Source organism: Myiozetetes cayanensis, unplaced genomic scaffold (genome assembly GCF_022539395.1).
Source record: "Myiozetetes cayanensis isolate MyiCay16 unplaced genomic scaffold, myiCay2020 scf3, whole genome shotgun sequence".
NCBI classification, from domain to species: Eukaryota; Metazoa; Chordata; class Aves; order Passeriformes; family Tyrannidae; genus Myiozetetes; species Myiozetetes cayanensis.
Window position 1 is genome coordinate 14,643,640 of NW_026087521.1, and position 15,755 is coordinate 14,659,394.

At 41.1% G+C, this 15,755-nt stretch overlaps 1 protein-coding gene across 1 annotated transcript in view; it reads left to right on the forward strand.

The window, feature by feature from the left end:
* Nucleotides 1-347: 347 nt before the first annotated feature.
* The window catches only part of ABCD2 (ATP binding cassette subfamily D member 2), a 44,942-nt gene continuing 29,534 nt past the window's right edge, over nucleotides 348-15,755 (forward strand). Inside the window, exons 1-6 of the mRNA XM_050325105.1 lie at nucleotides 348-1,438; nucleotides 2,821-3,001; nucleotides 5,623-5,744; nucleotides 8,534-8,702; nucleotides 11,779-11,873; nucleotides 13,243-13,388. Of these exons, the coding sequence (XP_050181062.1) occupies nucleotides 515-1,438; nucleotides 2,821-3,001; nucleotides 5,623-5,744; nucleotides 8,534-8,702; nucleotides 11,779-11,873; nucleotides 13,243-13,388 (1,637 nt within the window). The 5' untranslated portion in view covers nucleotides 348-514. The remainder of the gene's footprint in view (nucleotides 1,439-2,820; nucleotides 3,002-5,622; nucleotides 5,745-8,533; nucleotides 8,703-11,778; nucleotides 11,874-13,242; nucleotides 13,389-15,755) is intronic.

Below are 15,755 nucleotides of genomic sequence, written 5' to 3' on the forward strand. Positions count from 1 at the left end.
CGGGGGCGGAGGCGGCGCCTGCTCCGCAGGGCAGGCGGAAGGAAAAGGCGGACGCAGCCCGGGGCGAACCGGCGCGCTGCAGGGCCGGGCGCCGGGGGACCAGCGGTGCGGCTGGAGCCGAGCGCCGGGAGAGCCGCCGCGAACGCGGGGCGGAGCGCCGGGACACCCGAGCGCTGCTGCCGCTCCCGCTGGTGCGGCCGCGCCCCGAGCTATAGCGGTGCGGCCGGGGCGGCCGTGCGGGGCAGCCGGGCCGCTGCCGGTGCCGCCCCGCGCGGCGCAGCCAATGGTGGTCGGCGGGGCGGGCTGCGCCGCGCAGGGCTGCGTTGTGCAACGCGCCGCGCTTTGAAGGCACCATCACCCCCGGGAGGCAGCGCTCACTCGGCATCTGTCACGGCAGGGCGGCCGGCGGCGGGCCGGGCCCAGCGCCCCGATGAAGACCCGGCGGGACCGGCCTTCGCGCTGGGCATGATCCGCCCGCGGTAGGAGCGGCGCGCAGCGGTGCCCGGCGGGCAGGATGGCCCACATGCTGCATGCGGCGGCCCGGCGGGTGCAGTGGAGCAGGACGGGCGCCGCGAAGAGGGCGGCGTGCCTGCTGGCCGCGGCGTACGGGCTCAAGATCCTCTACCCCATCATCCGCGGGCGCCTGAAGCGGGCGGGCGGCAGAGGCGGCTCCCAGGATGAGGGGGGCCAGGCGGCGCCGCACCGCGCCGGCGGCCGGGGCAGAGCCTCCCCGGCCGTGGACGCGGAATTCTTTAGGCAGCTGCTAGAACTCCGCAAGCTGTTCTTCCCGAAGCTGGTGAGTGCCGAGCTGGGCTTGCTTTGCCTCCACTCGTTCGCTCTGGTGTCCAGGACTTTCCTCTCTATCTATGTGGCCGCCCTCGATGGGAAAATTGTGAAGAGCATCGTGGAAAAACAGCCCAGGAGCTTTATCTTCAAGTTAATCAAATGGCTGATGATTGCGATCCCAGCCACTTTCGTGAACAGCACGATACGGTACTTGGAGTGCAAGCTGGCCCTCGCCTTCCGCACGCGCCTGGTGGATCACGCCTATGAGACCTACTTCGCCAACCAGACTTACTACAAAGTGATCAGCATGGACGGGCGGCTGGCCAACCCCGACCAGTCCCTCACCGAGGACATCATGATGTTCTCGCAGTCCGTGGCACACCTCTACTCCAACCTCACCAAGCCCATCCTGGATGTTGTGCTCACCTCCTACACCCTCATCCGCACAGCGAGGTCCCGGGGGGCCAACCCCATTGGGCCCACGGTCCTGGCTGGGCTCGTCGTCTACGCTACGGCCCGTGTGCTCAAAGCCTGCTCGCCCAAGTTTGGCAAGCTGGTGGCCGAGGAGGCTCACAGGAAGGGCTACCTGCGCTTCATCCATTCGCGCATCATTGCCAACGTGGAAGAGATCGCTTTTTACCGAGGGCACAAGGTAAGTAGGAGAGAAGTTGGAGGGTGTTGTGGTCTCTTCCGCTGTACCGGAGTAGACGCATGCATTCCCTGCTGCCCTCCCTGAGCACTTTGGGTCCCTCTGACATTTAAACCTGTTTACAGCTTAGCACTTCCCATTTCTTAGGAAAATGCCATCACACAAACGGTATCTGGGAGGAGCAGATCACAGTTCCCTTGAGCTCTGACAGTGTTCCGGTTTTGCAGCTGGATCCTATGCTTTTCTAGAAAGCTAATCTCCAGTATTGTTTTTCCCCGACCCCGTCCATTACAGTTACTTTCCCAGGCTTTTTTTTTTTTGCCCACCCGTGTGTATGAACTCTCATATTTAATACTGCAGAAATAGCAACCAGGGTACACCAGAAAGTCTAGGGGAAAACTCTGTGATAGCTCAGAGCACACTACAACCTTTGACACTCTTTTACATAGCTAAGCAAAGATGTAGTCATCAGAGTCTTAAAATAGCTTAAGTACAGTACTTCTGCAATCACAGTTACATAAACTAGTAGCTTGTTTTAAAGCCACCTGATTAAGGAACTCTTCATATTTTTATTAGAAGGGGATTTTGGCCATAATACCTTTCAAACACAAATGGAAAAAAAAGTTGTTTCATGTAAGGTGAAAATGAAAGTTGGAAACCAACCTGAAGTATTACTCTCTGAGTCCAAGCAATTATTATATAATGTAAATGGTTTATTTTTGTAGACACAATTATTCTCAAAAGCTGCCTATAGTAATGTTTTAAGTGTGGCTACATTAAACATTTTTTCAATTCCCACATATACGGGCTTGAGCTGAATACATACCGTATTGACTTGCAACTGTCTTTGACTTGTTAAACCTCTTGGGATAGTTCTCTCTTCTCCCAGACTTCTTGCTTAAACAAGCAGCTTTGCATTTCAGTGATCAGCTCTGCAACTTTAAGTCATTGGAGATAATTGATCCCCAAACGCTGTCCAATGTGAGTTTTAGTTGCTGTGAAACTCTCCAGCTGCAGCTTTATTAGAAGGATGTGGAATCAATCTTATTATGGTTGTTAGAATCAGCTGTTGTGACTGCCTCCTATGTTGTTCTTGTATATATCAGAGATCTTAAAAGAGTTGAAAACCTGCCAGTGTTCTATCGAGGGACGGTTGATGGTTTAATAAGATGGTGTAAATAAGAACCAGGTGCACTGACTTCTGTAAAGCTGTGCACTTTTGCTGTGAGACTGCAGCACAGTGAAAATGAAGTACCACATAGCAGATGTGATTCAGAAGTCACAGCTCTGGGTGCTGGATTATTTCAGGTGCATATGTGAATGTGTCTTGTATGATATGTGCATCTTTGTTGCATTGTATAAGTGTTTTATTTTTTTAACTGTAGGTAGAATTGAAACAGCTGCAAAAAAGCTACAAAGCTTTGACAGATCAAATGAATCTCATTTTGTCCAAACGTTTATGGTACATCATGATAGAGCAGTTCCTGATGAAGTATGTCTGGAGTAGCTGTGGTATGATTATGGTCGCTGTGCCCATCATCACTGCAACGGGATTTGCAGATGGCGGTAATACTTAATTTCTAAATGTTTCTTAAAAGTTATGCCCTCAGAAGATTGTACTTCCCCTGAATGCCACTCATAATGATTTATTTTTCACAGACTTTATTACAACATCCCTGTCTTGTGTGTAACTTTCAAGCATTGCAAGTCAGCTGAGGAAAGAGCAGCACAAATGATCCACCTTTGAGCATAAGCCTGATAAACAGTATGAAGTCAGGACTTAAAGGATCCTTGTGTCACACAAGATTACCATGTTAATTGCCATCCTTTTACACTAGCTACTCTTGCCATGGTAGGCTGATATTTGCAGCATCTCCATTTACAAAATGATACTATGAACTTTCCTAGAGTGCTTATCTCCTCCTTCCATAAACCCCAGTGTAATCAAAGGTAATTATAGGTCATTTTTCTCTTACTGTTGACCTATTAGGAACCCCTGGTTTTCCCTGACTCCATGGGTGAAGAGAAGGTGAAATCCGGATTCCAGACTAGGATGGTATAATTTTTGACATCCTATCACAACTTTCCTGGAAGTGAAACAAGACTCAAGTAGTGTTGTTATTGCAGATGCTATAAAATAAATAAATAAAAATAAAAAAGAGTGAACAGAAAGAAAGGTAATTAAGGAGGAGTAGTGAAAGACAAGTGGATAATTTGGTTCAACAGGCTTCCCTGTGCACAATTAGAACTACAGAATATATTATAATTCCACAGGATTCCTTAAACACAGATCCTACGATTTCTGTGGAAGGATCAGTTCCAAGTTGGATACATTTAATCAGAAAGGAGTGAATTCTGTGCAGTAGTTATATTTATTTCTTGGTAGTTATATTCCACATCAGGGCTGTCCAGCTGGACAGGCTTGATGTGCCCTGTGGGATGACTTTGTGCAGTGCCCACAAGGTTTAGCTCTCTTGCAGTTGTGTTGATACACGGCTGCATGTTCAGCTGTCTGAGCTGCTGCCCATCACATGGCTCAGGAGGGCACTATATCAGGACCCTGGCTGGCATCCTGGGAACAGCTTCAAAAATATCAGCATGTCTTGTTCCAAACAGAAGAGGTTGCACAAAGGCATTTCACCTCACAGTGAAGGTTATCAGCACAACAGAAAAAGTGATAAGAGTCTTTCTGCTAGAATGGGAATGAGTGCAATCGAGAAAAGGAGCGTTTAACCACACGTTGTAAATATCTCCTTGGTATTAGAGCATGAATAAAAAAGGACTTGTATTCATGCTAAACTAAATAACATTCCTGTTACTCATGACTGTTCTTTTGATAAATGCATTTCAAATGTGGGAGAAAAGAAAGACGCAGCAGTGGCTCATTGTAAAGCAGAATATTTGCCACCAGCAACCTGAACTGTTAAAACATGGGTTTTATTATGGAGTCCTGAGGCATACCATGATGGTGGCTTGCAGACATAATACTGACAACATTGTCAAGACCAGTTTAAAGTATTACAGGTATTCAAAGAATCAAGCATTCCTGAAATTACCATTGACCTGCCTGGAAAAACAGTGCTTTGTGCCTCAGCAGATCAGATACAAGTTTGTTCACATCTGAAGGAAGAAATAGTGGGCTTATTACTTCGGGATGTATCAACAGAGTCAGGGATATGCACAAAACTGGTACCATGGCCAGACCTGAGACTACAGTTGTAAAGCAATAGATTTTGTCCACTTCTTCAGGGGAAAAAAAAGTAAAACAAAATTCTTCAATAATAAAAAAAAATAATCTTCTTTGACAGTGATATTTCTGACTGAAATTTTTAAATTTTGTTACATATTTCAGGGAAGAAATCAGCTAGTAAAGCCAAAATTCCCACTTGATAGCACTTTTTGTTCTTCTTGTGTTATACCATTAGTGTTCCAAATGTTGAGTCTCTCATCACATTTTGCAGAGTAACTGTTTTTGGAAGTAAGACTTTGAGTTCTCTAGGCACAGTAAACACTTACCTTTGCTTGTAAAACAAGTATAATATATATATTGGTTACGTAAATGAAGATGAAGATGGAAGTGTTAGTTTCTGTATGAAACAGAGACAGTCTGCCTGCTCTGTTAAAACACAACTCTTTCAAATGAAGCAGGCCAACCATATGGAAAATATTTTGGACAAAAAGTTCAAGAAAAGTGACATCGGGGGTTATGTAATATAGAAGCTTTTGTTTTTGGCGCTGTGAAATGTTCATAAATTCTATATAATTGTAATTTTTCAAATACCCCTAAATTAACTGTTGCAGTGGTTTGTAGAGGTCTCTAAACTCCTGCTAGATGAGCTGGCCTGGGTGCTGGAATCAACCATCAGTAAATTCTGCATTTACCTTAAGGAGAAATGCTGCATCAGTGTAGTTAAACCATGCCTAGTGGATAGTACAAAAGAATAGGATGTTTTGCATAGCAAGGTGAATTCCATATGTTCCAGTTATTCTTTGTTACCAAGTTATCTATGGTAGTTACATTCACCATTACATTCAGTCCTTTTTGAAAGGTTGTCTTCATAGAGTTAACGTTTTCTTAATTTAAGAGCTGCTCTACAATAGCTCACATTCTAATCATAATTTAATTTGTAGAGATAATTTTCAGCAGAATATTTTAACAGAAAACCTTTTTTTTTTTTTACTTTTAGAGTTGGAAGATGGCCAGAAACAGGCAATGGTTAGTGAAAGAACAGAAGCTTTTACTACATCACGAAACTTGCTGATCTCTGGAGCAGATGCTATTGAGAGGATTATGTCTTCATACAAAGAGGTACTGTACATCTCTCATACATGAAACAGTAGAGAAAAAAGTAAAACAGAATTTACATTTAACTTAAAATATTAAAAAAGTTGTAAAGTTTTTTACTAAAAATATAAAAAAAAAATTTAAAGGCAAATTCTGTCGCGATTAAATCCATGGAGATCTTTGAACTGGTAGTTTGATCTTTAGAGTTAAGTCAACGAAGAGTCCAAAGTGCACAGCTGCCTGTATGGTGCAACAGGTAGATGTAATTTTTAATACTTGTGTTCAGGTGCCATTAGAGACTGATAGAAGTTCCTGTAATGTGAGTGGTAAAGGTTCAAATTCCTCTTCTGTTTGGAGCAGAGACCTGAGTTCAGGCTATCTGCCTCCAGTGTACTTCTCTTAGAAGTGTCATAAAATCATAGAATAGTTTGATTGGAAGAGTCTTTAGAGGTCTTCTGGTCCAACTCCACCACCATGAGCAGGGACATCTTCAACGATGTCAGTTTGCTCAGAGCCCTGTCCAACCTGACCTTGAATAAGTACTTCCAGGGATGGGGCATCTCCACCTCTAGGCAACCTATTCCAGTCATGTTTTGTATGAAACACAGGGAGAATTGAGTAGTTATTTCCTGTCTACATAAATAGTGAGGCTGTTTTTCAGTGTCTTATGAACCTTTTAAGTTGTAAGTAATTTTGCAAAGTAGAGACATTTTAGCAGGAAAAAATCCACCTTGGGACAGCAAATATTCTAGAAGTACAGGATGTTCATCTGAAAGATTAGAGGTATTGTTTCAGGTCCTTACCCAGATTTCACTAAAGTTGGACTTTCATCTGTGGTCTCTTGGCGATTTCTCAAGGTAGCTAGCTGTTAAACCAAACAAAAGTGAGATGGTGCTGTTATACTCCTCATTTCCTTCTGAATGTTGGTTCTGCATTCATTAATTGGTGTTTGCTTGGCCCTTTGGTGGGAACCCCTTTTCCCAGTGCAGTGTGAGGAGGCACGCGTTAACTAGGCAGCTAATCAAAGACTGTGGATTCTGTTCCTTGGAATCCAGCCATAATAGCTAGAGCTTTGTAAATTGGAGGAGGAGGGGTTATTTGGTGCCTTCAGATACAGACTTTGACAAAGCCAGAGTCTGTGCTGTTTTCAGAAGGAATCCTTCTAATGGCCTATGATTTTTGACCTATGCTTCTTTAGCTGTTCCCCTACTTGGCCTCTGCTCTAAAGATACTGCCAGGTAACTTATTATCCACTAAAGTAATTTCTATTTTATTTTCAACATTTAAGTCATTTATATAATGTACATGAGGACTTAAAAACTCTGTGGGTTTATTTTTTGGAAACAAAAATATCCACAATGTAGTAGAACTGAACAAACTCACTTCTTTTATAACAAGCCTGTTCTATGAATTTCCATCTTAATTTTACGTTTACACTTCTCTTCAAGAGACACTGCAGTGCTTTAACCACATTGTCATTCCCATTCCGTGATTCGGACAGTTTCCAAAGGACAGCACTTCAACCCACCTCAAGTGGTAGTGCAGTTCTAGTTCTTGCTCACCTGATCCACCAGGGCAGCCTCCTTCAAGTCAATGTAATTCAGCGTGCAGAGGAGGTGGGCTCGACTTTTCTTTGCAGTCAGTAGTGCAGGTGGTAGTATTTAGACTTTTGACAAAGTGAGTCTGTAGGGTCATGGTTTAGAAACTTACTACAGGTTATGTTTCTTCTGGGGCGCAGCTGGTACAGGTTTCGTTTGTCACATGCAGGATTCTTTCCTTCACCCTCTGATGGAGTGATGGCCATGTGGCCACAACTAGCACTCACTTCTGAGTCTGGCACAAACAGTGAAGCTTACAAAAGATTGTGTCTTGGAATTATGTATGCTGTAACAGGTGATCTCAGACATGGAGAGTGTTTAACCACAGCAAGCTAAAGATTTTATAATCTTTATCTAATTTTCTTGCTATTCTTGTCTTTTTCTTTGCATTTAGTATAAAAATTAATCCTTTTAAATCCATCTAAGAATACATTTATAATAAGAGGCCTGGGTTTAATTCTTCGCTGCCAGCAGGTGGAGGCAGTTCTTTGGGAGCTCTTGGTAGTGTTGCTGCTGATTAATAGGAAGTTACCAGGTCCAGGGATCTGTTGTTTCTGTCTTCACCAGGTGGAAACTGTGACAAAAGGACCAAAAAAAAAAAAAAATTAGGAAAGCCTTTTAAGAGACCTCACCATCTTAGAAACTCCCAGTTCTAATCCAAGGTCTCAGATTTAGTTCTGGTACTGCAGCATGAAGTTGCCAGAAGAGTCATTTCTGTTTTGTATTATATTTTAAATTAGGATGCCCTAGTGCTGCCTCTTTTACACAGAAAAGCACACTTTTCCCACAGGAAGTTTCAGGAAAAAAAGGAAATGAACATAAATAATTATAGATATCATTTTTCTCAATTTTGTGGACCTGTATTTTTGCTGGAAAACACCGAAATTTTGTTTTTCTCTTGTATGACAGGCTATCTGTTTTTAGATATGTTAGTACCTATTCTCTGTTGGTTGAAGACTCTACTGATCCACAGAAAAGATCAGTCCCTGCAACCTCTTCGTTTATTGGAGCTGTCATAGCTTACAGTGGCTGAAATCAAACTGTCCTTTCTGTTGGTAGCAGCTATGAGTGGCATATGGATTAGCACAGAATCTTGAGGAATGAAAATGGAGAGGTGTTGAAGGACACTTTGTTGATCCTGTTGATCTTTGGCCAAACATTTGGTTAGCAGAATTTGTGAAGTATCAGTGAAATGAGGCATTTGTTGTTTCTCAGGTCACTGAGCTAGCAGGATACACTGCCCGTGTCTACAACATGTTTTCAGTCTTTGATGAGGTGAAGAGAGGCATCTACAAAAGAACTGCCGTTATTCAAGGGTCTGCAAACAACAGCAAGAATGAAGATAAAGCAGAGTTACACATTGATGGGCCCTTAGAAATCAAAGGTAATGAATTCATATTTGTATGTATTCCCAGGGGATGGGAGGGAGGCATGGTGCAGTGGGATAGGAGTGAACAGAGGGCTTTTTTCTACAATTGCTCTGCCTTTCAGCCTTAATGCTGCAGAGACCATGTTACCTCTCATTTTAACCTCCTGCTGTCTTGTAACTCTGTCCTTATGGTATGTATGCCTTTCTTATACACAAAATTGCTCTTTCTTTTTCTGTAAAAACTTCAAATGAAAAAGGCATTTCAACTATACTATTATTGATGGTGGTGATATTATTATTCTTACACAGACAGTGCCTGTTTTCCTCAGACACTTAATTTTTTTCAGAAAGCTGGGACTAACATTTTCATCTTCAAACGTCACATCCTTATTTTGTTTGAAGCAGAAGGGAAGAACAGATTAGTTCAGTAGTTTTTGACAAAAATACTATGTTTTCAACGATTAAAGTTCAGCCCATGCTCATTTTTTCATAATTTAGTGGGAATCTTCAACTGAATAAACAACTTCACCCTTGTCCTCACCTCCCAAATGATCTGATCAATATAAACCTTTTCCTTCCTGTCCCTATCCTTTATCTTTCTGGTGCCACTATCTTTCTGTCCACCCTCCCTGGAGTGTTTACTGTGTACCTCTGTTCCTTGTTGTGCTCCTCTCTCTGCCTCTTGCATCCAGCTTCTGTCTGACGTACTTAAAGGCACTTTTTGCAATGGCTTTATCCTCATTTTCCCAACAGACCATTTCTGCTGCTCTCCCCTGTAATGTTGAAAAGCCTCATTCCCTCTCTTTGGATTTTGAAAACTTAAGCCTCACTAGAGTTAAGGGCCCCAAAGGGCTCTTTATGAAATAACTTCTTGCAGTAATTTCAACAGTGCTGCCCTTCAGCTCAGATTTCTCAAAAGTCCTCTGACAAGGTCCTTCACAACAAAGAGTCTGATGCAGCATGGTGGATAGGTGTAGAAATAGCTGATGTCTAAATCTTATAGATCTTGGTAATATTTGACTGACATGAAAAGAAATGGCATTTTATAACTGTTGCATTTTGTCATGTACATGAGAAAAGGTTTGTAGTTCCTGGAGCAACAAAGTGCTTTGGGGACTCTTTTTAGGTAGCTGTGTTTAAAACGAATCCCAAATGCAATTCAGATATGCAAGCATGCTGTTTGTGTTCCCCCTCGTTTTTTCTCTGCAACCTTTTCCCAAGATTTCATTCCACTACATTTCATCCACTCTGAATTCCTCCTAAGCCATGGTGACTAGCATTTGTTCTTGAGTGGTTGTAGCTCTCAGAGGCAGCTAGCCAAGACCAAGCATTGTGCACAAGGATTTAAAAAGAATTTAGGCCAGATGAATCTAGGCCACAGGCTCCACACTTTTTATGACAAGTCCTGTTGTAATAGTGTTTTTCCTCCTTTGTTTTGGTCTTGATACTTCAGAAAGCCCTGAAGAGTGGGCTTGTGTGTGGATAAAAGTACACGTGCCTGCTTTGTTAGAAAAGAAAAATCTTAATATTCAGTTTCCCCAATGACTCTTTGAACATATAATACTACAAAAATTCCTTTTGAATCATCCAGTATAAGTCTATGTAACTAAGTAATGTCTGTTGTTGTGCCTTGTATTTACTGTTATCAGTAAGAATGTGAAAATATGAACATGATAATAATATTTTTACAGATAATAATTCTGCTTTATAAGGTATCTAATAATTCATAATTTAAAAAACGAAGTCGGATTTTGTACATCTTGTACAGATACTGTCAAATTGTACTTCTGATTACACATAAATATACTTTAAAAGCATACTAAAGTTGCAATCAAATGCTCTGAAGTTAGGATTAGGAAATGAGAATTAAGTGTACTTAATTCTTACTAGCTTACTGTATTTTATCCTAGATTTATTTTAACTACAGTGTCTCCACTGTATCCAAGTAATTTCTTTTATCAGCAAAACACTTTTTTTCCCCAATAATCTCATGCTGGACATGACAGAAATGTTTTAAGTAAAATTTATTATGGGAAAAAAAGAATTCTGGGGCTGCTGCATGGCACAGAAATTTTTACCCAGGTTGTTATAGTTTGGCAAAGTTGTAAGCAGTTGAAAAAAGAGCCTCTATATGGAAAATGTAAAACTAACCTTAACTGAAGGAAATGCTACCAGAGCCTTTTATAATGAACTTAGCTTTGCATTAGTTACATTTTCTTTGTTCAGAATAGTCTAAGTTTTAAATAAATAGCTTTCTAATACAAACAGGAATCTCTTTCCTTTGCATCTCTTCTGTAAAGGTAATTTCTGATATTTGCCTAGGAACCCAACAGGTCGGGTTCTGTTAGAGAAGTCTGTTGACAGGTGACTGAGAAGTTAGAGTTAGAAGTTAAAGTTAGAGGTTTTTTTTACTGTTTCCAGGAGAATTCATTTCAAAGTCCTTGTATTACAGAGTATCCAACTGTCTCATAGAGATTGCATATTTAAATTTACCAGAAATTGAAATACTAAGTGTATTTCAGTGACTGAAACGTTACATGAGCTTCTGCGAATACTTACAAGACACGTTTACAGTGTCTGTGACATCAAAAAGAGGTGGAAGCAAGCCATTAAACCTTTTTTTCTTTTGCTTTTGTTGCTAGAGGAGACTGAAATGTGCTCCAGCTTTCAGGGCTGGTAGTGATTTCTAATTAAATCCTCAAAAGAAGGTTCACTGGTCTGCCTGTGGCTAAGGCTGTCCTTGAACTTTTTTATTGGTTGGTATTAAACAGGTATGTAAAACAGAATACAGTAAATAGAAGTAGAATTTAAATTAACACGTCTTTGTAGTGCATCATGTATTTGTGATGCATCCTGTGCGTTATGTTATGATCACATTTAGGATTCATTGCACATTCTTGGCTGCTACTGACAGTGTCTTTCTGGCTAGCTAAGATTTACTATTCAGATTTTCCACTAGGGGAACCTGGAGCACCTAAAAGAGCTGTTTCAAACACCAGTCCATACTTCTCAGCCGTTCACAGAGACTGTCACAAATCATTGCTTAGTGGAAGGCTTTGCAAACTCTTATTTTTTTTTTTTTTCTTTCTAGGGAAAGTAATTGATGTTGATCAAGGAATTATATGTGAAAATGTTCCTATTATTACTCCGAATGGCGATGTGGTGGTTTCCAGACTAAACTTCAAAGTAAGATGATATGCAAGAATCTTCTGATTGTTGCCATCACATTAACATAAACAGCACAGAATTCATATACCTTATGTTAAGTACTTGGAGGAGCATATGGATAAAAGGGGAAGTCCAGAAAGGTAGGCATAGTAGCTCGATAGAGGCAGACATATGTAGTTTATCCTGCTCAAAGAAAGAGAAGGGAGGATTTCTGGTGCTGTTACCAGGTGAAAAACCAAACTGAGATTTTCAAAGGTGAATATGGCAGTAGGCATCCATCTTTAGTTAACTTCAATGAAATTGGGATGCTTTACTCACATAGGCTCCTTTAAAAGTCAGAGTTCACAGCAACAGTGAAAAAATCGAGTCTGTACTTTCACTTGATCACCACAATGAGCAGTGCTGGCTAATAGCTGACAGTGTAGTTCGCAAGCCCAGCTGGGGAGTATTTACTCAGTAGAAAATTTATTGTTTTTAAAAACCTACTTCAGATACCTCTTGCTACCTGCTCACAATTTTAATGAATGACCTTTACTGAATTACTCCCATATGTATCCTGATCTGATGCTCCAGTGCAGGTGTTACTATTTTTAGAAAGAATTGAAGTTATCAGAACACTAACATGAAGAATTCCAGCAGGTCTTTTAATTTAGGTAAAGCAATGTTCCTTTTACCAGCTCTGTGGTGTAGGAATTATAAACGAGGCAAAAAGGGTCCTAGCTATAGCAAAACTTGCAATAACTTCAATGTAGGAATGTCAGATTTGTAAAATAATGGCTTTATGGTCAAGCAGACATTTATATTCATTCAGTTGGTTCAAGAGACAGAAACAAAGAAAATATAACAGTCAACATATTTCTGTAAAGCATAGACAATAACATTGTGATTATGCCTAAATATACATTCGTATATATTCAGGGTAATACTCAACTGAGTAAAAGAAAAGTGTATCATAGCCAAACTAACACAGGTAATTAAGTGGGAAAAGGCAATGTGAAGTCAATTTTCTGAATAATTTGACAGGCCTGCCATAGCTGCAGTTAATATCACAGGTAGGCATCTGCTGCTCGGTGCTCTGTTAACACCCGTGGACCTAGTGTACATTAGAATAGTTGATTCTAATTGTGGTGTATTGACACTGTAATATAATCAGTGTAGTTTATAGAGATACTCAGACATAACAGAAATTATATCTCATTATCTCAGCCCACATATTATATCTAATGCCACTGTTTCCAGTATAGTTGCATGAATATGTGCAGGTAATCAATGAAATGGGTTGATAATTTGATATAAATGCTCATTTAACTCCCTCTTAGGGGTCTTAGACTGTCTTGTGCCACGTATACTGCATAGTAACATCTTCGTGTTTTCATCTCCTTTACAGGTTGAGGAGGGCATGAATCTTTTAATCACTGGACCCAATGGCTGTGGAAAGAGTTCGCTCTTCAGAATTTTAAGTGGTTTGTGGCCTGTGTATGAAGGAGTTCTCTACAAACCTCCTCCACAGCACATGTTTTATATACCACAAAGGTACGTGTCACAAAGGTGATACCTTTTATCTGGTTACGTGAATTTTGACCCTGCTTCTCTTACTTTTAATCTGTGATCTGTACAGCCAAGTTAAAAGGCTGTAAGCACAACCTCAGCTCTATGGAGTGTGCTTAAAAAAAGAGATCCCTTCTTGTTGGTGATGCAGCATTGTTGGTCACTGGAAAGAACTCACATACATTTGTGTTGGAGTCTGTGTTCCGCTGATGGGTAATGTCCTGGATGATTGGAATCATGGGAGCAGACCAGAGTCTGAAAGAAATTTGAAATAGACCTCACATATCTCCATTCTGATTTCACTTTAAAACCAAAGATCAAAATAAATGAGTGTTTTGGTTCCTAAGTGTTGAAATAATATTCAGAACTTTCACACTACAAGACCAGAATCCAATCCAATAGTAGCTGCAGATTGCCTTTTTAATAATATGGGCTCATTTCACTAAGGAGTGTGTCTTTTTTGTGCTTCTTTTGTATTCTGACATGCTGTTTGACTCTCAGTGCATATTTTAATGGAATTGATTCTGGAATATCTCCTTAGAGACTTCTAACTACATTGTTTTGCAAAAGCAAAATCAAACACAGAATCTTTTACTTTTGTAGTTCGTTTCTTCCCGTAGGCAAAAGAAGTATTCATGGTACAGTTTGTAGTCTTGTTTAAAAAGTACAAGCTACTAAGTTCAATGGAAAATATTAACTGATTAGTAGATTTTCCTTGCTGGAGGTAAAGGTAGCAAAGAACACTGCTCTGTAATTTTTTCAAATGTCTCTATAATTTATCACTAGCCATTGTCATTTTTCTGATCCACTCAAGGGTTTTAATCAGGAATTTGGAGCAAAATGCTTTATTAAATGTTTTTCAAAACAATATTTCAGAATACCCATTGTGCAGGACATTCTTTAAACCAGTTTTATTCTTACACAGAACAAAAGCTATTCTGAATTTTTTTTTTGCAGAAAATTTTGAATTTCGGCCACTTCCGCCCTCTGTGTGATCCCAACCCCTACTCATATCAACACCTGTGGCTGGCTTGCCTACAGCCCTTCCTCTTTACTCAATGTCCCCTTTATTCTGTGAATGCAAACAAACTCACCTTGCATTCAGGCAGATTTAGCAAGGTGATGGTTGAGTGGATTGAATCCATCTGCTGTGTTTTCATTTCCATAAGCATGTTCCTTTGTTAGCTGCTTCCTCTAACTTTGTCCAGTAGACCCCTTCTTTGAAACATTTCCTAAGTTTTGGCCAGAATTCACCCAACGTCTTTGCAGCCCTCTGTTACCTAAGCCATGTAGGGATTGGCATAAGTATCACTCACGCAGTCCATCCTAATAGCATCCTCCAGGAGGATGTGCTGCTGTGGCGTCTTTGGGGCATCCAAGGGACTTTGCCATAGCTCAGCTCTGTCGCTCTTTGTGAGCTCTGTGCTTCTGGGTGGGTTTTAGGCAGTACAGGGGTATTCCCTTCCCTGGGGAGCAAAGCAGTGTCTGGGTAAATGGGGCAACAGTGAGTGACAGAGAAGGCTCTTCTGCAGAAGTGCTACGCGTTGGCTGTGGCTGAAGATTCTGAAGTCTACTTTGGGGGACAGTTCAGCTGTGTTGGTGTGAGTTCTGGTGGCTCAGAAGTGTGGCCTGTCACTCATCAGTGTCTTGTATTTGGAAAGGAACTGAGGCTGAATCTTGTAGGGGTTTGTGGGTGAATGTGGCTGAAGGGATTGATAACAACAGCAGTTTGTTAGGATGTCCTTGAGGATCCCAAGTTGCTTTTTTTTATGTTCTTTGGGCATGCAGAGTCTTCAATGAATATCTGAGACACTAAAAATTACTTGGAGCATATTCAGTTTTACATCAGTGTTTGTAGTTTTCTGGGCAAGATTTGCAGCAGATCTGCTGGAGTTTTAGGCCATTTGTGTAGATTGCCTTATGTGATCCAGACATTTTTTCTGCCTTTAATCACACTTCTGAGTGTTTTAACAGTTCATTTATTTATGGTCTAAATAAATTACACATTCATTTGGGGGTTTCTGTCTGTCCCTGGCTCTAGTATACACTTAGAATTTCTGTAGTGGTTTGTGAACTGTTCTGAAGTCCACAAATTAAAGAGGCTTGTTTTGTAAGGTCCTGCTGGTGCAACCATTTTGCTTATTAACCCTGTGCAAATTGCTGCTTGATCAGGATTATGTTCTGTTTATTTTTTTCTAGACACAATCCTGTGAATTATAGACTAAAAATGCAGTGCCCTGCCTACATTTCATGATGTATATATTTCAGCATAACTTCAGGGAAAATTGTTCCTGCCAGTCTGGCAGATGTTCTGGACTGACAGGATCTGGGAGTTGGTAGGTTGGTGTCAAC